Below are 23,178 nucleotides of genomic sequence, written 5' to 3'. Positions count from 1 at the left end.
GCAGAGAGAGATAAAGAGATAGTGAAAAAGAGATACAGGCAGTGAGAGACACTGAGAAATTGAGAGAGAGTGAGCGATACAGATAGTGAGAGATAGAGACAGTGAAAAACACAGAGATAGTAAGAGACTGACACAGGCAGTAAGAGACAGAGACAGGCGGTGAGACAGTGAGATACAGACAGAGATACTAAAAAAGACAGACACAAGCAGAGACAGTGAGAGATAGACAGAGATAGTGAGAAATAGATATAGAGAGACACAGGCAGTGAGAGACAGACAGAGATAGATAGTGAGTGATAGATTGAGAGAGAGACAGGCAGTGAGAGAGAGATACAGAGATAGTGAGAAATAGATTCAGAAACAGGCAGTGAGAGATAAGAGATAGTGAGACAGAGATGGTAAGACAGTGATAGTAAGAATACAGAGATAGTAAGATAGTGAGAGACACATGCAGTGAGATAAAGAGACAGCAAGAAAGACAGAAAGAGATTCAGGCAGTGAGAGACAGTGAGAGAGACAGAGATAGAGACAGAGATAGTGAGAAGTACAGAGACACAGGCAGTGAGAGACAGGGAGAGATAAAATACAGTGAGAAAGAGACAGAGACTGAGAAAGACAGATACAGTGAGAGAGACATAATGACAGACATAGGCAGTGAGAGACAAAGAGATGGAGAGTGAGAAAGATAGAAAGTGAGAAATAGAGACAGTGAGCGATACAGGGAGAGATAAAGAGACAGTGAGAAATAAACAGATAGTGAGAAAGAGACACAGGCAATGAGACAGGGAGAGATAGTGAGACAGTGAGATAGAGACAGAGATAGTGAGAAATACAGAGACACAGGCAGAGAGATAATGAGGTAGTGAGAAAGACAGTGAGAAATAGAGACAGAGACACAGAGAGAGATAGAGATAAGAAAGTGAGCGATAGTGAGAGACAGAGACACAGGCAATAATAGTCAGTGACAGAAAGACAGGCAGTGAGAGATGTAGAGACAGGGAGAGATAGAGACAGTGAGAAAGCCAGAGATATTGAGAAAAGAGACAGAGACACAGGCAGTGAGAGATAAGAGATAGTGAGAGACACACAATGAGATAGAGACAGCGAGAATGACAGATGGAGAGAAAGACATTCAGGCAGTGAGAGACAGTGAGAGACAGAGACAGTGAGAAATAGACAGAGACAGAGATAGGCAGTGAGACAGAGATAGTGAGAAATAGAGATAGACACAAGTAGTGAGAGTCAGTGAGAAATAATGAGAGAGACAGAGACGGGCAGAAATACATACACAAGCAGAGAGAAAGACAGTGAGACAGAGACAGGCAGAGAGACAGTGAGAGTGAGAAATACAGAAGTGAGAGACAGGGAGAGATAAAGAGAGAGAGACAGACACAGGCAGAGAGACAGTAAGAAATACAGAGACAAAGGCAGTGAGACAATGAAAGATAGACAGATAGTGAGAAATAGAGACACAGGCAGTGAGAGACAGGGAGAGATAGAGCCAGCGAGAGACAGTGAGCAATAGACAGAGATAGTGAGACAGATATACAGGCAGTGAGACACAGTGAGCGATACAGAGACAGGCAGTGAGACAGTGAGAGAGAGACAGATAGTGAGAAAGAGATAGTGAGAAATAGACACAGAGACAGTGAGAGATATAGTGAGACACAGGCAGTGAGAGACAGAGAGAGACAGAGATAGTGAGAAATAGACACAAGCAGTGAGAGACTGAGCAATAGACAGAAATAGTGAGATACAGAGATACTGAGAAATAGAGACACAGGCAGTGAGAAACAGGGATAGAGATAGTGAGAAAGACAGATAGTGAGACACAGACAGTGAGAGATAGAGACACAGGCAATGAGAGACAATGAGAGAGACAGAGATAGTGAGACACAGGGAGAGATAGAGACAGCGAGAAAGATAGTGAGAGACATGGAGAGATAGAGACAGAGATAGTGAGAAATAGAGACAATGAGAGATAGTGAGAAATAGGCAGTGAGAGATAAAGAGACAGTGAGAGATAGAGACACAGGCAGAGAGACAGTGAGAAATAGAGATAGTGAGAGACAGAGATAAAGATAGTGAGAAAGACAGAGATAGTGACAAATAGCAACACAGGCAGAGATAAGAGATAGTGAGAGATAGACAGATAGTGAGAGACACACAGTGAGACAGAGATAGTGAGAGAGACAGTGAGAGAGACACAGGCAGTAAGAGTGATACAGACAGACACAGTGAGATAGAGAGACAGTGAGAGATAGTGAGAAATAAACATATAGGGAGAGATAGTGAGACAGTAAGAAAGAGACAGACACAGTGAGAGATAAAGAGATAGTGAGAAAGAGATACAGTGACAGTGAGAAATTGAGAGACAGATAGTGAGAGACACAGGCAGTGAGAGATAGAGACAGTGAGAAAGACAGAGATAGTGAGAAATAGAGACAGAGACACAGCAGTGAGAGACAGTGAGAGATTGAGACACAGTGAGAGAAAGACAGATAGTGAGAGACAGAGAGGCAGAGATAGTGAGAAATGGACAGTGAGTGATAAAGTGAGAAATACAGAGACACAGGCAGTGAGAGATAGTGAGAAATAAAGATATAGACAGTGAGAAAGAGACACAGGCAGTGAGACAGTGAGTGATACAGATAGACACAGGCAGTGAGAGACAGAGATAAAGAGATACAGTGAGACAGGCAGTGAGAGATAAAGACAGGCAGTGAAGAGACAGTGAGAAATACAGAGACACAGGCAGTGAGAGACAATGAGATACAGAGACAGAGATAGTGAGACACAGGCAGTGAGAAATGGAGAGATAGAGACAGCAAGAAAGACAGAGATAGTGAGACAGAGACATAGGCAGTGAGAGACAGAGACAATGAGAGATAGTGAGAGATAATGAGAAAGACAGAGAGACACAGGCAGTAAGAGACAGTGAGACAGATATACAAGCAGTGAGACACAGTGAGAGACAGAGACAGGCAGTGAGACAGTGAAATAGACAGAGATAGTGAGAAATAGACAGAGAGAGACAGTGAGAGATAGAGATAGTGAGACAGACACAGGCAGTGAGAGATAAAGGGAGAGACAGAGATAGATACAAGCAGTGAGACTGAGCGATAGAAATAGTGAGAAACAGGCAGTGAGGTAAAAAGACAGATAGCAATCCAGAGACAGAGACACAGGCAGTGAGAAACAGGGAAAGTGATAGCGAGAAAGACACAGATAGTGAGACAAAGGCAGTGAGACAGGCAGTGAGAGATAGTGAGAAATAGAGACAGAGACGGCAGTGAGACAGTGAGAGATACAGAGACACAGGCAGTGAGAGACAATGAGAGATAGACAGAGATAGTAAGACACAGGGAGAGATAGAGACAACAAGAAAGATAGTGAGAGACATGGAGAGACAGAGACAGTGAGAAAGACAGATAGTGAGAAATAGGCAGTGAGACAGAGATAGAGACAGTGAGCAAGAGATAGGCAGTGAGAGACAGAGATAGTGAGAAGTAGAGACAGTAAGCGATACAGTGAGAAATAGAGACACAGTAAGAGATAGTGAGAAAGGACAGTGAGGAATAGAAACAGACACAAGCAGTGAGAGACAGTGAGAGATAAAGAGATAGTGAGAAAGACACAGGCAGTAAGAGTGATACAGACAGACACAGGCAGTGAGAGAGAGAGATACAAAGTGAGAAAGACAATACAGTGAGATAAAGAGAGAAAGAGATAGTGAGAAATAAACAGATAGGGAGAGATAGTGACAGAGACACACGCAGAGAGAGATAAAGAGATAGTGAGAGAGACACAGGCAGTAAGAGACAGTGATAGTAAGAATACATAGATAGTAAGAGTGAGAGACACATGCAGTGAGATAAAGAGACAGCAAAAAAGAGAGATAGAGAGAAGTACAGAGACACAGGAAGTGATAAGGAGAGATAAAAAGACAGTGAGAAAGAGATAGTGAGAAATAGAGACACTGAGTGAGAGACAGATAGTGAGAAAGAGACAGAGACTGAGAAAGACACAGTGAGAGACAGTGAAAGAGATACAGACAGTGAGAAAGAGATAGTGACAGACATAGGCAGTGAGAGACAAAGAGATGGAGAGTGAGAAAGATAGTGAGAAATAGAGAGAGATAGTGAGAGACAGGGAGAGATAGAGACAGTGAGAAAAATCAGAGATAATGAGAAATAGAGACACAGGCAGTGAGAGATAAGAGATAGAGACGGACAGGCAATGAGAGACAGTGAGACAGAGATAGTGAAAGACACACAATGAGATAGAGACAGCGAGAAAGACGGAGAGAAAGAGACCTTCAGGCAGTGAGACAGTGAGATAAAGAAACAGTGAGAAATAGAAGAGATAGTGAGAAAGAGATAATGAGACAGAGACACAGGCAGTGAGAAATACATACACAAGCAGAGAGAAAGAGACAGTGAGACAGAGACAGGGAGAGAGATAGTGAGAAATACAGAGATAGTGAGAGATAAAGGGAGAGAGAGATAGTGAGAAATAGAGACAGAGACACAGGCAGCGAGGCGGTGAGCGATAAGAGATAGAGATAGTGAGAAATACAGAGACACAAGCAGTGAGAGACTGAGCAATAGAGATAGTGAAAAATAGAGACACGGAGAGATAGAGACAGCGAGAAAGACAGATAGTGAGAGAGACGTGGAGAGATAGAGTCAGTGAGAAAGACAGATAGTGAGAGAGACAATGAGAGATAGTGAGAAATAAGACAGGCAATGAGACAATGAGAGATAGAGACAGTGAGAAAGACACAGGCAGTGAGAGAGAGATAAAGAGATAGAGATAGTGAGAAACAGACAGAAACATAGACAGGCAGTGAGAGACAATGAGTGACAGAGACAGAGATAGTGAGAAAGAGACACAGGCAGTGAGAGACAGCGACCGTGGGAATACAGAGATAGTAAGAAATAGAGATAGTGAGAGACACATGCAGTGAGATAGAGACAGTGAGAAAGACAGAGATGGAGAGAAATAGATTCAGGCAGTCAGAGACAGAGATAGAGACAGAGAAATACAGAGACAGTGAGCAAGAGACAGACAGTGAGACACAGGAAAAGACAGAGATAGTGAGAGACAAAGAGATCGAGACAGTGAGACAGGCAGTGAGAGAGAGTGAGAGATAAAGAGATAGACAGAGAAAGAGACATAGGCAGTAAGAGTGATACAGACAGAGACACAGGCAGTGAGAGACAGAGATAAAGAGATACACAGTGAGAAAGACAGACACAGTGAGAAATAAACAGATAGGGAGAGATAGTGAGAAAGACAGTAAGAAATAGAGACAGACACAATGAGAGATAAAGAGATAGTGAGAAAGAGATACAGTGACAGTGAGAAATTGAGAGACGGTGAGTGATACAGATAGTGAGAGACAAGGAGAGAGATAGAGACAGTAAGACAGAGATAGTGAAAAATACAGAGACACAGGCAGTGAGAAACAGGGAGAGATAGAGACAGAAAAAAGACAGATAGTGAGAGATAGTGAGTAATAGAGAGACACAGGCAGTGAGAGACAGTGAGCAGTAGAGACAGTAAGAAGACAGTAAGAGATAGAGACAGATGCAAGCAAGCAGTGAGACAGTGAGATCTAAAAAGACAGACACACAGGCAGAGACAGTGACAGTGAGAGTGGGAGATATAGAGCAGAGAGATAGATACATAGGCAGTGAGACAGACAGATATTGAGAGACACAAACACAGGCAGTGATAATGAGAGACAAAGATGGTAAGAGATAGTAAAGATAGTGAGAGATAGACAGAGATAGTGAGAGACAAAGAGATACAGAGCTACAGAGACACAGGCAGTGACAGACAGAGATAGTAAGAAATACAGAGACAGATGCAGGCAGTGACAGACAATAAAGACAGTGAGAAACAGAGATAGACACAGACAGTGACAGAAATAGTAAGAGACATAGTGAGAGATATAGACACAGAAAGTGACAGTGAGAGACAGAGATACAGACACAGTGACAGACAGATACAGCTAGTGAGAGACTGATATAGAGCAGAGACAGAGCTACAGAGATAAGACACAGGCAGTGAGAGATGCAGTGATACATGCAGTGATAGTGAGAGACAAATGGTCAGATGGTAAGAAAGATACAGAGATAGAGACACAGGTAGTGACTGAGAGACAGAGATGATCAGGATAGAGACAGGCAGTGACAGACAGAGATAGAGCAGAGACAGTGAGAGATACAGACACAGGTAGTGAGAGACAGATGAGAGATAGTGAGAGACAGAGACACAGATACAGTGAGAAACAGACACTAGAGATAGAGATGCAGAGACAGAGACAGTGAGACAAAGAGACAGTAAAAGATAGTGAGAAATAGACAAAGATACAGAGAGCTACAGAGATAAGCAGTGAGAGACAGAGATAGAGGTTCGGACAGACAGTGGGAGATAGAGATGAGAACAGACAGGTAAAGAGGTAGAGAGACATAAAAGATACAGACACAGGCAGTGACAGAAACACAGAACCAGAGACAGGTGAATGACTGAGACAAGGACAGAGACAGAGAAAGAGAAACAGGCAATGACAGAGGACAGACAGACAGTGAGAAAGAGATAGTAATAAGACAGGTCAATGACTGAAGACAGGTAAAGTGAGATAGAGACAGACATAAACAGAAAGAGAAACAGGCAGTGACAAAGACATAGAGGGAGACAGTACAAGGACAGAGGAAACGGACACGCAGTGACAGACACAGTGAGAGACAGACAAAGATACAGAGAAACAGTGACAGAGACACAGATAGTGAGAGAGACAGTTAAAGAGCTAGAGAAATGGACAGTGACAGACAAGGATAGTGAGATAGAGACAGATACAGACAGGCACAGTGAGTGATAAGACAGAGAGACAAAGACAGAGATAGACAGATAGTGAGATACAGAGACAGACACAGAGATAGTGAGAGACAAGGACACAGACAGTGGGACAGAGGTAAAGAGATACAGAAACAGGCAATGAGAGAGACAGTGACAGATACACAGTGAAAGAGATGCAGTGAGATAGAGACAAGGACAGAGTGAGAGGTAGAGACTGAAAGTGTTTACATGCTGCTAAATTCAACCTGAAGGACACTAAACTTTATTATCTGTAGGTTTCATATGTGCAGTCACAAGTGAGATGAAGGCCCCACATTCTCTTAAGGTTTTATCTACGTTTTCAGACTCTCAAAATGCGGCAACAAGCTCCGCCCCATACTCAGGAAGACACCCTGAAATGTACTCAGTAGTGACTGCTGGAGACACCAGAGGACGCGCCGTCCGTGGTCTCTGCTCGGCGCTTGGCCACTCGAGTCTGTGCCACAGATGCACGACACCCTCCGTGACTTACCTGGAATGGCTCCTCGAGCCTGTCTGAGTGCATCACCTACAAGATGCCTCCCGGCCCCGGCCTAGTGCCTGTGGGGAAGGGGGCAGCGTCTCCTGCTTCTTAACTTGTTGGTCACCGTGCACAGAGTTTGCTCTCTCCCCTCAGGTGTGGTGTGTGTTGCCCAGCCACCCAGTGCCACCTGGCCCCTGCCATGGCCTCAGCGCAGGCCCCTGCCCTGGCTAGAGCTGACCCAAGTCTTGGGGCACGCACGCCTGCCCTCGCCTCCACCTCTGACCCCTAGCCCACTGAGGCCAAGGCCTCTGTCAGCACCACTGGCTGGAGAACCTGCTCCGGTCCCAGGTGCTGAAATTCTTGGGTGGCACCTGCAGCTCTCTGGAGACCACCCTCCAGGGGCACTATTCAGGATGATGTTGCTGTTACAAGTTGGTAATGCCTTTTAAATGCCTTTTTTCCAGGGCCCTCTCTGGGGGTGCAGGGGATTAAGATGCAGCACTGCAAGTTGGCCACAGCCGCTTCAATGGGAGTTCCATCCCCGCCCCGAGGTGACCCACATGGCGAGCCAGACCTCTCCTGACCCGCCCGCTGCTCCCCTCAGCTGTGTACTTTGTCCATCATCTGCCTGTTCTGCTCCCCACTCTGTCTCTGGTGAAGCCTCTCACCGCCTCTGCACCTCTGGCCTGTACCTCAGCTATGTATGCATAAATAAATCTTTTTAAAAAAATGCATTTTTCAGATAAAGTTTCCAGTGTCTTTTTAGGCCAAACTGAGTGGCTTTGAGGACTTTTCAAGTGGGAGCCAGGTGAAGTTGCCCATCCCCCATAATAGGAGCCCACGCAAACTCACCTGGCAGCGCCGCTGCCACCCACTGCAGGCTCCAGGCCCAAGTGCCCTGTTGGGCAGCACGCCCAGGGCTGGTCCTGGGGCCGGGGGCTCCACCGGGAAGCAGCACCTAAGCCTGTCTCACAGCGTCTGGGCGCGGCCTGTCCTGCAGACGTCAGGCCACAGCAGGGCTGTGTCCAGCAGCTCAGAAGCAGGAGCACCAGTGCAAAAGCAAGCCGGGAGGTGCCTGTGGCCCCTCCTGGGCTGCTGGTGGGCATAAGGGCGGCCTCGTGGCCTTTCCCAAGGCTGCACAGGGCTCCCCTCTTAATCGAAGCAAATGGGACCGGCTGGAGGACCGGGAGGCGGACAGCCAGGACCCAGCAGGTGCCTGCTCACAAAGGGCGTGGGACGTCGGTGCCCTCGGCCGCATGCCCACGGGCTGGCCACGAGGATGCTGGGTGTCCACAGGGTGGGAGGAAACACCAGCTGATGGTTGGGGTGGGCAGTGGGCACACAATGGGGGGCTGTGGCCAGACCGGGGCCCTGCTGGGCCGCGTCGACTGGCTGTGGCATCAGGGCACGAGGGGCCGCAGTGGTTCTCTGGGAAGGGGCTTCCCACGGCCTGCCCAGCTGAGGGAGCCCTGTCTGCTGCGCACACCCCGGCGCCCCCAATGGCGCCCATGCTGACCGGCTGCGCTGGCACCGCCCTCCCATGCTCCCGGTGCGCAGCCGCCCAGGCCAGCCTGCGTCCTTCCCATGGACGCCCATGGCCCCAGCCGCAGCTGGCAGTCAGGGCCGCAGCGGCAGCTGCTCCAGCTCAGGGCGGCGGGTCCCGGCCCTTCAGCTGCTCAACAGGGGCCACGGTGGTGCCCCCAGAGGGAAAGCGCCCACGGGAAGCAGGGAGCTGAGCGCCATGGGGGTGGGGAGGTGACAAATAGGGACAGTCTAGGCCAGGCCACCTGGCGGCCGATAAGTGACCCACAAGCCCATCGTGGGGGCCGGGGTGCAGAGGACGCCATCGGGGCGTCTCTTCTCCCATGCAGCTTCCTTCCAAAAGGAAGGTGGGGGAAGGACAGGGTCTGGCTTCCAGAGGCCGAGGGACCCTCCCTGCCTGCTGCTGCTGCTCTCTGCACAGGGAAGCTGAGGGGGGACCCACCCTCCAACCCCCACTGGCACACTGGCCCCAGGGCTGTCAACACCCACAGCAGGGGGGGCTTCCGGGCCTGCCCTCCGGCTCATGCTAGCAAATCCCGTTACTCTGAAAGGACTCCTGAGCCAAATGGAACATTTAGACCCGTAATGGACCTTAATACAAGCATCTGAATGATGGAGTCTGAACACCGCAGGGCTGTGTTGCGGGCCCAGGCCAGCCACCTCCCTCGTGTGCTGCGGGCCCAGGCCAGCCCTGGGGGACCCCGGCAGCCTGAGGGCTGCTGCTGCCCCACTGACAGGAGAGGACACAGGGGGAAGGCCGGTGGGTAAATGGGGGGTGGCCTAAGAGACCCCCGACTCCTGACACAGACCGCAGGGGACATTTCTTGGGCCAGTCACCGCAGGACCCGATTACAGTAGAAATCAAAGCTCTTAACGTTCACATCCCAAAGCCGCAGCCCCTGACCTGACGCAGCAGCCACCCCTCAGCACCCCACCCTCCTTCAGGGCGCCCCGCGGGGTCTGGCTGTTTGCTGGAGCGCCAACTCCTCCCGCGGCCTTTCCGCCCCGCCAGAGCCCTCTTTTCCTCGTCACCACAGTCAGAAGAGGGGCCTGATTCCACATAGACACAACAGCCACACGCTGTGAAATCTGCAGAAGGGAACGAGCCGCCCCAGCACCGCAGTGAGGCGCCCAGGGCACAGGCCGCTTCCCAGGACGCGGGCGCAGCGCTCGCCCCAGCCGGGACGGTGACGGGGAGCAGCGACCTTTCAGCACAGGTATTCCACGGCACCCCCACCTCTGCTCATGCCTCCACTCAAGCCCTGGTATGCCGGGCCGGGGCGCCACCGCCCTCGAGCTGCAGCGCTCCCCAGGGGTCACAGCACCACCAGGCCTGTGGCAAGGTCAGGTGAGAGCATGTGCTGCGGGGCGGGGCGCCTGGCCACACCTGCGCGGGCCACACCCAGGCGTCCTGGGGGCAACCTGCGCTTCCGAGAGCAACGCGCACCTGCACACGGGAAGACGCTGGGGGCTTCCACGCTGCAGGGAGTGGATCTCCCCTGAGCGCCTAAAGCCAGCTTGTTCTCGACAAAGTCAGCACCGCTCAGGGCAGAAGCCCATGCTCCTTTCCAGGGGTGCTACCGCGCTCTCCGGTGGAGGTTCTGTCTGCTCCAGCACCCCCCAAGGAATCGCTGCCCAGTGGGCGGCTGTGACCAAGAGCAAAGATCTCGGTCTCGGGGGACACGGGCCTGAGGCCCACCCCAAAGAGGCGCCGACGAGCCTGAGGCCACGCGACATGGGGCTTCTCCCAGACACACAGCTCACACTGGGTTGGGCTGAGGACGCCAGGCACTGACGTCCTTTCACACACGTGGCTGAGACGCGGGTGCTCCCCAGGGCTCCCCATGCTTCCTCTGTGCTGGGTGCTGCACAGAGCAGACTTCGGCTTCCTGACAGGGAGGTCGACAGCTCAGGCCGCTTTTCCAGTTGAGTCTGCCCAGCACACTCGGCCCGGCCCAGAGCCCCTCGGGCCTCCCCCGGAGCCCACAGCCCACTGCCGTCTCAGAGAAAGCTGTAGGGAGGCGGCTGCTGGATTCCGGGACCGTCCGGCCCAGCCCGGCCCGAGTCAGGTCACAGAGATGGTCGCACCCTCCCAGATGCACATGGCCTTGAGGGTGTGCGCCGGTCCACAGCGGACGGCCCTGGGAGAGGGGCTCCCATACCATGCGGACTGGGAACGATGGTGGCTGCAGACGCCGCGGGCGCCCCTGAAAGCACATCTGAGCAGCAGTCACCCGCTCCCTCTGAAAGCCCTGGTCTAAGGGACGCCACCTTGGGAGCACACGGGGCTGCTCCCTTAAGCACGTGGGTTATTCCGATTGGGTGGCGCCCTCTTTACCCCTAACAGGAATGCCTGATCCAAGCACGCCACTCTGTCATGTCTGTGCCTGGAAACCGCTCTCTGGGAATGAGCAGGGATCTTTGAAGAGGCAGAAGCCGGCGCAGGAAGGCTCGAAGGAGGTGAGAACACAGCTGTGTGTCTCAGTCCCGGCCCTCTCTGAGCGACAGACACCCTCCACTGTGTCCATGTTTCCGTGCAGACATTTCGGCGTGTGTCCACCTCAGTCTCCTGAGGGCGTTAGCCACTGAGTACCCTGGAGAAAGCCCCTTTTCAAAGGCTGCACCAAGGCTGTCAGTGTAGGAGGCCCAATGAGAAGTGTCTGGGAAGGTTCCCAGGCAGGTGATTGTACAGCTGGTGAGGTCTGGCTACAGATATGTCTGCACACAGACGACACAGCAACCTGCGCGCACCAGAAGTGTGCTTCTGGAACAGTATGGAGCGACCATAAAGAATGCCCGGGAAATTCATGACCAGAAGAGAACAAGTTCCAGTGTCTGGCGGCAGAGAAGTGGCGACATAAGCAGCTATTATAATGACCGCCAGTGAAAGAGAAAGCGCCGTGGAGAAATGGTTTTGCACTGAACGGGGCTGAGGCCCTGGGTCCGCACAGTGCTCAGAGTGGTGCCAGCTCAGACGCCAGACAGGGCTGGGGAAGCGGCCAGATGCCCCCGCCCCGCCCCCAGCTCCCTGAAGGGGAGGGCGGCTCCCGTGAGTGAGTGTGCACCGGAGATGCTATCTGAGGCACTCGCTGGCAGGCCTTCAAGGGAATTCCTCCCCAGGGCCTGGCTTCCAGACGGCGTGCTCAGGACGAGGGCTCTCACACCCTCCGAGCGCCTGTTCTCTCCCGCTGCACTCCGCGGACCCCACGCTGAGCTGTTTTTAATTCATATGTGTTTGGACAGGACTGGTGGCGAGAAAGCTACTTTTTAAACAGAGGGAGCACTGTAAGACTCTGATGATGCAGATGTCTACACGAGAGTTTTAATATTAGTGGGCAAGTTGTATGAACCTATGTAAGGCAGCAGAGAAATACTCCATTGACTTCAGTGCTCATGAATGAAGATACTACTCCACGATCAGGGGGAGGAAAAAAGGAAAGAAAAGAGCAGAGCCGCGGAGAAAAATCACAGGAATGAAGAGATGGACATAACAATGCATTAAGAGAGGCACATCACGCATTACTTCAACTGCCCAAACACACACACAGAGGCAGAGAACCTCAACCTCAGTGGACAATGACGAAAACTGACCTACAGTCACCAGCACAAAAGTAGCCTTTGCATTCTTAAGGTCAGTATTCTCTTTACCTGACCAAGAAATGCTGTCTCTGAAAAGGACCAAATTTACTCTGCCGCAGGGAAATGGAGCCAGGAAACAAGAAACAGTGACCCCGAGGAGAAAGCGTGCAGGGGCAGCAGGCAGCGACAGGGAGAGACGGCCCTGAGGCCGGGGGGCTGGCTGGCCACAGGCAGCGGCCTCCCCCCCTTCCGGACTGGCCCCTGTGCCCACAGCCTGTCCATGGGGTGCCTCCCTGTCGTCTGCGCTGCAGCCAGGCCCTCCCGGCCACGGCTGACACCAGCCGGCAGCGAGGGCCAGCACAGGACGCCCGCCCTGCTTTGCGCCTCTGCACTAGCGCCCTGGGCTTCCCTGTCCCCGAGGCCCCTCCCTGAACCCCTGGCCCAGACAACGGCCAGCGCTTCTCCCCTCCCTTCCCACAATCCCGACACAGATTTCGTCCTACTTGCACCTGTCCACAGATGGTTCCCTCCAGCCTGCCTCTCTGGGCCAGCACCGTGCAGGTCCCGCCCCTGCAGGCGCGCGGGAGTCGGTGCCCAGTGCACACCCAGGTGAAGCGCTGCCCTAGTGCATGCTCCAGTGAGCTCCTCCCCTGGCTTTCAGGTCAGTGCACTCTGCTACCCTCTCATGCTGGCTGGGCTGCGAGCAGCTCTGAGTCACCTGTGCCATCCTTACTTGCTCGGTGGCTGTCATAGAAGCTCTCTATGACATTTCACACGACGCGTAAATGACAAGCAATCAATCCCTTTTTTGAGTTTGATCCTCAGTCAAGACATATTTGAAAAAGCATCATCATCGTCTATTTAAATTTGCCAAAGCAAAAGATCCCAAACCATGAAGTTTAGAACTACCAGAGACCGTAAAGAACAAAATTAATCTGGAGAAAAAAGAACAGAAACAAAATTATTGTTCTCCCCAACTTCATAGCACACAATGACACAGGAGTAATTAAAACAAGCATGCTGCTGGGCCCCCCGGGGGTGCAATGGGCTGAAGCACCTCACTATGAAGGTGCTCACAGCCCCTGCGCACGAGTTCGATCCCCGGCCAGGGAGTGACCCACAGGGCACAGCAGACCTCTCCTGTCACCCCGCTGCTCCCCTCAACAGTGTGCCTTTCTGCCTATTTTACTCCCCACTCTGTCCCTGGTGACCCCTTTCTGGCTTGTACCCCAGTTCTTGTATACATAAATAAATAAATCTTGAAAAAGTAAAACAGCATGATACTAGGATAAGAACAGACAGATCAGTGAACAGACCAGGGAGTCCAGAAATAAAACTACACACATGTGGATAATGAGTTTATGACTCAGGGGCCACAGCTGACAATGGAGCACGGAAAGTCTGTTTGTGATGCTGAGAAAACTGCACAGTCACGTGCAGAAGGAAACTCCATCTCCAGGCACAAACATTAACTCAAAAAGGATTAAAGATTGGGATGTTGGGCCCTCCCTGGTGGCGCAGCGGGTTAAAGTGCAGCACTGAGAATCTAAAGCCACTTCCGCATGAGTTCGATTCCCGCCTGCCCCGGAGGTGACCACATGGCGCGGCAGACCTCTCCTGACCCGCCCCTGCTCCCCTCAGCAGTGTACTTCGTCGATCTGCCTGTTCTGCTCCCCACTCTGTCTCTGGTGAAGCCTCTCACCACCCCTGAGCCTCTGGCCTGTACCCCAGTTCTGTATGCACAAATAAATAAATCTTTAAAAAAAAAAAAAAGACTGGGATGTTGTAACTGAAATCGTAACAGCTACTGGAGAAACCACAGTGGGTGCTGTGACACCAGCCCTAAGAGATGCGCTGGGCGCTGGACTCCAGCAGCGAGAACAAGAGCGAGAGAAGCAGATGCAGCCACAGCAGACTACGGAGCTGTTGCACAGGGAAGGAGCCATCGAACAAGAAACACTGCCGCACGGAGGACCACACCGCGACACCACAGACCCGCAAAGGCCTTGCGTCCGAAGCAGACAACGAACGCACAAAACCCAACAACAAAACCACCCAGCTCAAAACAGGCAGAGGATCTGAACAGAGGCTTCTCGGCAAATGTGCAGATGGCTCCAGGCACCACAAGATCGTGTGCTCTCCTCAGGGAAGCAAGTCCACACCACAGCGTGTGCCCACCTCACACCTGTGAGGATGGCTGTTCTCCAAACGGCAAGAAGCGCTGAGCGGGAGGATGCGGGGAGGAGGGAGCCCCTCACGCCGGGGGTGGGGACGCCCATGGACGCAGCCACTGAGGAGCTCCCCAGGAGACCGAAGACGGAAATCTCACGCAATGCAGTTACTCTACTGCGGTTATTTACCTGCACACGGGATCACCACCGGGCAATGTCTGCACCCCCGTTTCACTGCGGCGTTTAACAGCCAAGAGCTGGGCTCAACCTAAGTGCCTGTCGCACGCAACTGAATCAAAACGACACGCGCGTTTGTGCGGCGGGCGGCTGCCAGCCGGGACGGAGGCCCTGCCCTCACAGCGGGGCGCGGGAGGTGGGCACCAGAGGGGTTCACTCACCTGTGTCATGGCAACGAGTGAACCGAACAAAGCAATGGGAAACGTTTTGTAGACGACGTTCCCAGAAGCGATGTTACCAGAAGGGTAGAGGACTGACCTGCACGTTTGGTGGGGGCCAGCACGGTGCTCACGTACGGTGACGCCCCCACGCACCCCACAGTGTTGCCTTCCCATTCACATCAAACGTGCCGAGTTTCGTCACTTACTGAACACGTCGCCTCTGGGCTTCTGAGGGTCGGTCTGTATCCTGTTGTCCACCGTCACCACTCTGGGGGGCGTGGAGGTGGCCGGTGCAGCGGTTGTCAGCCTGGTGGTTGGTCTTTCCGGGGTTGTTGGTGGGGGAGCCCTGGGCTCCGTGGGCGGGGGCGGGGGCGGCGGTGGAGTCCACCGTGGGGTCGGCCGTGGCGTCGGTCGCCTCGTCGGCTGAGTCGTGGGGGTGTTGGTGGTGGCAGGAGGGATGTAGGGTGTCCTCAGAGGCCACTGGGTACTTCCAGCATCAGGGATGGAATTACTGTGGCCCCCACCCCCCTTTGTAGGGGTGCCATTTCCCTGTGGCACTGGGCCTGAGGGCTCGACCATGACTTTCGGGATAGCTGAAAGAGTCAAAAAATCTCCATCAGGGCACAACCATCCCTACAACGTCAAACATCCAGTGGGAACAACACACGCAGCAAACGCGCTCCTGTGGCCTGGGGAACACCCCCCACCCTTTAGAATGTGCCTGATGAGACCATGTGCCCCCCAGGCGGCAGCACGAGGGTCTGGGGTCCACACATGTGTGCACCCACACATCTTCCACCTCTCCGTGAGTGCAAACTTACACTGGTGCTCTGTGGCGAATGGCCATTATTTGAAACCCACAAGTTAAGTCTTGGTAAAGTGGAAACAACTATCCATGAGGGTTTTAGTACAGAAAGACATTCGAATTTTTCAAAATAGGACAAATGTCCACTAGAGCTGACATTAATTCGGTACATGACAAAACATTTTGATGAACACACTGTGTTTTACACACTGTGCTATGGCTGAGCACCCCTTGCTAATTAGACAACTGCTTTTTAAGAAGAAAATGTCAGAAATCACCCAGATCATCCATGGAATCCTTGCCCTTGATTATCTTCCCCAAGAGGAATTAATATTTAATCTGCCTGGAATGATACACTGGAGACCGGGAGAATGTCTGCAAATCCTTTCATCCCCCTGATTTTATGCCCCACGATTTTCAGTAAATATTTTGCTCCAGAAATTTAAAATGTTAACTTGCTAAATGCGATGTATGCTTAATTGTGGTCTCTGGCTTGTGCTGCTTTTGTCGTCCACGGTCTCTCGCTTGTTTTTCTATGAACCAGAGCCACTGCTCCATGCACCACAGATACTTAAAAAGCAAAACTGCTCTCCATGAAAACAAAACCAAAGAGACGGATGGCTCTGAACAGCGTCGTGGGCACAGAACAGCCGCATAAAGAACGCAGCATATATTCGCCGCCCTCAGCCACCACCACACCAGCACCAGCGTGCGTTTCTGCTTCTGACCAAGGGACACTGTCTGCAAGGTGCTGCCCCTTCCGGCAGCAGAGGGGGAGCTCCTGAGGTGGAAGCGGTGAGGGACATGAAGGCGCTCGAGGGGGACCCGCGTGAGCCCCTCCACAACGTCTACCCCCAGCAAGTGGCTGTGCTGTGTAGAAAGCGCAGGGCCGGGAGCGAGGGCGCGGCCCCCGCGCTCCGGGGCGAGCATCCGGCCCATCTCTCTCAGTAACCGGAGGGCCCCGCCCGCCCGCCGCGCCAAGTACTCACGCGCACAGCTCCAGCCGTCGCCCTCGTAGCCCTCCTGGCACTGGCACCGGTAGGAGCCGAGCGCGTTGTGGCAGCTGGCGAAGCTGCTGCAGCGGTGCTGGCCCAGGGCACACTCGTCGACATCTGCAGGGGAGTGGGGAGCGGACTGTGGGCGGACGCAGGCTTTGGAAACCACATTTTCACCGAGAAGGTCTTCTGGCAACCATGTCTCGTGCAAGAACGACGGGCCACCAGCCACTGACTGGCTTGTTCAATCAAATGCCAATGGCAGCCCCCACCCCCACCCCGGGTGGGTGCTCCTTACCATGACACTGGTATCTGCCGCCAATGTACATGAGGTCGAAACCTTCGTGGCACTTGCAAATGTAGCTCCCGAAGGTGTTGAGGCACTGCCTGTGCCCGGGGCAGGACGCCCTTCCACTGGCACACTCGTCCACATCTGCACACAGATAGCGGCAGAGGCTCAGGAGTGCAGGTCCTGAGAGGACCCTGTGCAGGCCTCACGTCCAGCCAGGCCCGCCGGCAGCGGCCACCACCTCTCCCTCGCCTCCACCACGCCTACCTCAGCACCGCCCATCCTCACTGCGACTTGAAGCAAAACATGTAGAGGAAATCATAGGACCACCGACTAACTGATGTCCACCAGCAGCAGGTCTCGGGTCACATCACCACCACCTAGCTTCTAATACACTCACCTGTACCCACTCACCTCACCCCCACTGATTTCAGTCAGGGCCCCCCGTGTCGGAGCACAGGTCCCAGCAAAACTGGGAGTCAACGCCCTGGTGGGGTTGTCCCGCGTCTGGGGGACCCTCTCTCCCCCCACACCCCACGTGTCCCACTCTGCCGTTTCCACTGGTGCCCCCACCCGTGACTCACCCAGGCAGGTCCTCCCATCAGGGGCCAGCTGCAGTCCAGGGGAGGGGCACTGGCAGCGCACCTGGCCCTTGGTGACCTCGCAGCCGTACTGGCAGTTGGCCGTGGAGCAGGTCAGCGCGCCTGGAGGACAGCGTGAGTGTCAGAGACGCCACGCCGCGGCACCTACCGCCAAGGCAGCAGCGGAGACCCCTCTCGCTGGGAAAATCAACCGGGGGGGCGGGGAAGGGACGAGAAAACACCCCCAAGAGGAAACGAAGCAGCTCTGCTGTCACGGGGTCAATGACGAATGCCAAGACACACCTAAGCCCTAATCGCTCACGGGTTACTAGACATTTTCAGAGGACTTAGGGAAATCGAGCACCGAGGGGATTTCCCAGCTTCCGCAAGCACGTGCCGAGCTCCATAAGCAGCAGAGTGACTGCTTCACCTGCTCCAGGGCCAGCAGATCTCCCGGAGCTGCCGTGCCGGAACATTCTAGCGTCACTCTCCTCTCTGCAAGCATGAATTCACCTCATTTCAGAAAGTTCCCTGCGAACATGCAATGCCAACTGAAGCAAGCTGACCTTTGTATCAAATGCAATCCAGTCAGCGGTAACCGACCACCAGCCGCAGACGCTCTCGGCAGCAACACTGCCATCAGCTGCCAGACAGCACACGGGCGTCAGGTCCACCCCTCAGCACACACAGAGGAGCGGAGCGGACCCACGCTCGTGTCTCAGAGACACACCTCAGAACTACTGCTGTGTTTTCTCATGGGCAGGATATGTTTTAGGAGGAGGAGGCCAAACGCTGCATGTAGAGTAACTGTGAGTATTTGTGAAGGGCTTGTACTCAGTCAGCGGGGTGACGGGTTCTGGACCATCACCCAGGTCTCCGTCCATCCTCATGGACAGCAAATGGCCACTCACATTCTCCTCCACCCAGACCACTTCTATGTCCAGACAGGAGACACAGAAAACATCAGAAAACACCAAGTTTTGTGAATCTCACTCTAACTACTATTTCCGAGTCAGCTTCACACTGGCGCTGGGGGCAGAGAGCGGCCCCCGCCGCAGCTCTGGGCTTCTGCTGGGGCAGGGGCTCACGCAGGAAGGAGCTGGCATGGGCGAGGGGAAAGGAGGGCGCACCCGCCCCAGGGCACCCGTCCATCCCGGGGGCATGCCCCTGCCCCCCGGCCGCCACCTACTTGAGCAGGAGCCGTCAGGCATGAGCATGTGGCCGCTGAGACAGTAGCACTTGTAGCTGCCGTGGGTGTTCATGCACCGGTGCTTGCAGGGCCGCGGCTTCAGGCCACACTCGTTGAGATCTGCGCGGGGCGAGGGGAGAGCAGTGACCCACCGCAGCCCTGGCAGACGCCACCTCAGGGCATCTGTGGGTGCGGGAGAAGCGTCAGCAGCGGCCACACTCGCCCTCTCTAGCTTCCCCGGGGGACAGGCCCGAGTATCTGCCTGCAGCATCTCCACAACACCAGCCCGCCGCAGCCGCGCACGGCAGTGAGCGCACTCTGGCTCCCGGCCTGTGTGAGCCGGTGTTAGCTGGCAGGCGGCACCCACTTCCAGGGCTGGGCCTTTCCCAAAGGCAAGCCGCAGCTTCAGAGGCTTGCGCCCTCCGAGGGGCGGTCCCCATGCGGCTCCTGCCGGCTGGCAGGCTCTGCACGCAGCTCAGCTCAGGAGAGAGAAGGTCGCCTACTTTCCTGATGCATCCCAGCCCCCAAACAGATTTGTAGGGACTAACACAGATGTATTAACCTGGCTGGTAAAGCAAGTGGAACTCCAGGTGGACTAGAGTGTAGATTTGATGCCGACTGGTTTAAACGTCATTATGAAAGGAATAAACTGCGCAGCCACAATCTTCCTAACTCAAGCGGAACCCTGCCTGCAGGACAATAAAACTCAGTGACAAACACCGAGCGGCTTGTGACCACAGTGCAGACGTCATCAGAGACACGTGAGCACGCGTTTACTGTAGCTGCCAGCGTCAGCACCTGATCACCGCAGTGAATTAGCACTAGACTAACCCATGGAATACAGTCAAGATGTATCTGGTTAGAAGTTGTTGGCAAGTTTAAACCTGATCTGCTCATTCATGAGAAACCTACACATTTCACTTGATAGTCACGTGACATGACTTGTCACGTGCAATGCAATATGCATTGTATCCAGATATTTTTCTCATTCTATTGACTTGGCGTTATCTTTTTTCTAACCTTCACCCTTCTGCAAGCAGGCCCCAGCCAGGCGATAGACACCTTCACTGTCCTCAACCTTCAACTTTCTACTTTTATTTTCTCTTGCCCAGTCACGGGGATTTGGAACATTTTAAATCATTTTAACTTTAACTATTCCAAAAATTTTCCTTAAAGAAGACAGTGTTCAGATGATAATAGCAGCAAAACTTAGGCTCCTCTCCAGCTAATGAAGTCAAAAATTTCAATCAAGGAGGACAGAGAAATAAGTTCCCTCCACTTCTAGTCTTCTACCTTGTATTTCAACAGTTAGTAAAGTGGAGTCTGGCTATCTTTTCTCCTGCGTTAAAGAGAATTCTCATACCGAGAAGCTCCCTGCATGTCCACACTGGAGTTGCTAAATTCCCGCTGACATTGCACTAAGTAACACTTAACTCTGATCCCAGTTGCGTGCCAATAGCAAAGCCTTTCTGCTGGGTAAGGAAGAGCGGAACACAGCAAGACCTCTGTGTCTCCAGGGGAGGTGACTGAATGGCATGCAGTGTGTTGAGAAGAACGCTCAGGTGTGAAGAACCACAGGAACAGCTGGGTTTTCTGCAGGGGTGGGCAGGCCGCATGCACAGGAGTGCGAGGCAGGTGGGACTTGTGCCACCCTCTGCACCTGCTGCAGGGTCCTGGACAGGCAGCTCTGCCGTGGCCAATAAAGGTGGACCGCCGTGGCCCAGGCGTAGGCCCCTGGAGTCTGCAGCAAACCTATCCTTTTATTCCCGTGAGAAGCAGCAATTTGGGGTCAAGAATTATGAAATGGACCAGAAATGAAAATTCAGTAAGAAGTCGTAATTAAAAAAGTGGGAATCAGTATAGCAAAGTGAGAATCACTATATGAAAAATGGGAGCGGGGGGGGGGGGACCCACACAGCATTTAATGGGTTAATGTTCAGATACTTGCTGGTGATTTTACTGTAATGAAGCTGACAAACAAGTATTCAGACACATGGAAGGTCGTGTGAGAAAGGGGTGCCTACCATCTTCGATGGTGGGGAGACCTTTCCCGACAGCTGCCCTGGACGCCTGGACCTCCAGCCACACAGCCATAGACAGGCCTCTCCCGCCAGCTCAGCAGCTCAGTAAAACCACCACAGCAGTAATAAAAGGAGATTCTGCAACCATCCTAAGTTTTTCTTCAGATTTGCACTCTGTGATTATTATGTCTTAGTCCCCTTGGATCTAATGCCTTATAAAAACGTGCTGCTTCCAACATCTCTTGGATAATGTGACCACCATAAGCAATGCTTATGTTACTACCCAGGTCCGAAAAGTGAGAAAGACACATCCCATGTACAGTGTGCATTTGTAGAATAAGGAGAGTAGACATGAAAACTCTTCCTCATTGCACTTTCTTCCCTCAGTCATAGTAGTTCATAAGACCAGAACCTACTAAAAATATGGAAAACTGTTTTCATCCTAGTCTTCCTCAGTTTACAGTATACTACCATGATTCAGAATGTGTACTGGGCAGTTGACGAGTCCTGCCTGTACCTCTGCGGTCCATCCAGGGGCAGCCCTTCCCGATTCAACACCACATCCACGTGCTGTGAGCATCACGTGTGCAGCTCGTAGAGAACGCGGGTGGGCTGCTGTGAGGCGGCTGGATATTCACAGGCCGGGAGGCTCGCGGGTGAGGGAGGGACGGAGGGAGAGGAATTACTCCAGGTCAAAGATGCAAGCTGCACAGCTCTGCAGTTATTTCAGGCAAAGAACCAGGACTCAGTAACATGCAGACACTGAGCGCAGATGAGCAACGGGGAGAGATGCGTCGACTAAGCAGCCCATCAGGCTTCCAAGGAAAACTGTTCACTCATCCTGCGCGCCTAGACTTTTTCCTTTGAGGCTGACACTGTGCAAAGCCTCAGACATCTAAGGTTCCGCATTTTATGTCACAAAAGTGGAGGTCACGCCGTTCTACTCTGAGACCGTCAAGGGCTCTGAGAGAAGCTGGCCAGTTTCTGTGCAGAAAACGCCGCTGCATCAAAGCTCCGGCCCGGCTGAGATGGGGACGCCTACTAATTTCGGCCACCTTAAACCAGTCCTTCCCAAGTCCCAGAGCCCGCAAGGTGAGGGCTGAAGTCTCAGAAAGGGAACTGGGGACCACAGAGCCACCGTGCTTTTCTATAGCTCTCCTGCACCTGGAAGACACGGTCAGTTTGGTGCTCTGCTTCTTACACCGCCCGCAGGCCCAGAGGGAGCGGCCCCCCCGGTCCCTGGTTGATTTGCTGACACTCAGGCACTGGAGGGCCTTCTGCATCCTGCAGCTACTTGGGGCTGGGCTGGAGCAGGACTGCGACTTCGCAAGAGTACAGAATGGATAACAAGAGCAGGAGACTAAGGATGTTTCATCCCCAGAAAAGCCAACGCACCCCAAAAATGGTGGTGGGGAAGGGACTCAGCTTCTGAAAGCTGTCAACACCCCCTGCTTGGCCCCTTCAGAACTCCTGACTTCACCTACAGAAGTATTTCACTATCTGGCTCTTAAAAACACTCGCACCCAGAAGAGGAGGAAGCAGCGACACTGGAGGCAGGAGAGGGCAGCGCAGGCCTGCCAGCCCTGCGGATTCAGAGTCGGCGGAGACAAGCTGGGGTGTGGGCTGGGCACCCCAGAGCGGATCCTCAGCACAGGAGCAGGAAGGGCCAAGAGCAGGAAGCCGTGCAGGTGGGGTGCAGGCCACCTGGGACGACGCACGCTCACCCCTCGCAGGCAAACTCGTGGCTTGAAGATCCGGGGGTTGGACAAGAGGCTGCTCACTGCCTGGGCCAAAAGGCGGCGGAGGAGGGTGGAAGCGTTCATCTTCACGCCAGCAAGGAGGCAATAAGAGTCAACTTTGAACGGATGTCATTTTTAGTCCTAAAAATCCTTACAAGTATATATGAAAACAATTACGTAAGTTGGAGTTTCCAGAGAAGATTTTCTGAAATTCAGTTTCTAGTTCTTCTGGCTCATGCTTTTTACATTTCTACTTCGTTTTGCTCACCACCAGCACCTCACTTCCTGAGACACTCACGTTCCAAGCCAACAGCGGCCGTCACGCAATGCATTTTCACAACTCTGCATCAGGAGATAGATGCCCACAAAAGCTTCCCTTTAGCATCTCCCAGATTAGAGAAAACCTGACTACATCTGTGGGCCCTCAGGGGCCACGCCCTTCCCTCTGTTACTAGCCTGTCTAGTAGTGTAAAGTGTACCAGGACCAAGCACACTTCAGG

General features: G+C 53.0%; 1 protein-coding gene across 1 annotated transcript in view; it reads right to left on the bottom strand.

The window, feature by feature from the left end:
- Positions 1–23,178, bottom strand: part of NPNT (nephronectin) — a 60,984-nt gene that overhangs the window by 8,883 nt on the left and 28,923 nt on the right. Inside the window, exons 4-9 of the mRNA XM_012727730.1 lie at positions 22,664–22,762; positions 18,919–19,038; positions 17,733–17,852; positions 17,158–17,292; positions 16,854–16,976; positions 15,266–15,652 (exon numbers count right to left, since the gene is read on the bottom strand). Coding sequence (XP_012583184.1) covers positions 15,266–15,652; positions 16,854–16,976; positions 17,158–17,292; positions 17,733–17,852; positions 18,919–19,038; positions 22,664–22,762 — 984 coding nt within the window. The remainder of the gene's footprint in view (positions 1–15,265; positions 15,653–16,853; positions 16,977–17,157; positions 17,293–17,732; positions 17,853–18,918; positions 19,039–22,663; positions 22,763–23,178) is intronic.

The sequence above is a fragment of the Condylura cristata genome, unplaced genomic scaffold (genome assembly GCF_000260355.1).
Source record: "Condylura cristata isolate star-nosed mole 26May11 unplaced genomic scaffold, ConCri1.0 scaffold00021, whole genome shotgun sequence".
In the NCBI taxonomy this organism is placed as follows: domain Eukaryota; kingdom Metazoa; phylum Chordata; class Mammalia; order Eulipotyphla; family Talpidae; genus Condylura; species Condylura cristata.
This window is presented reverse-complemented; position numbering and strand designations above follow the sequence as displayed.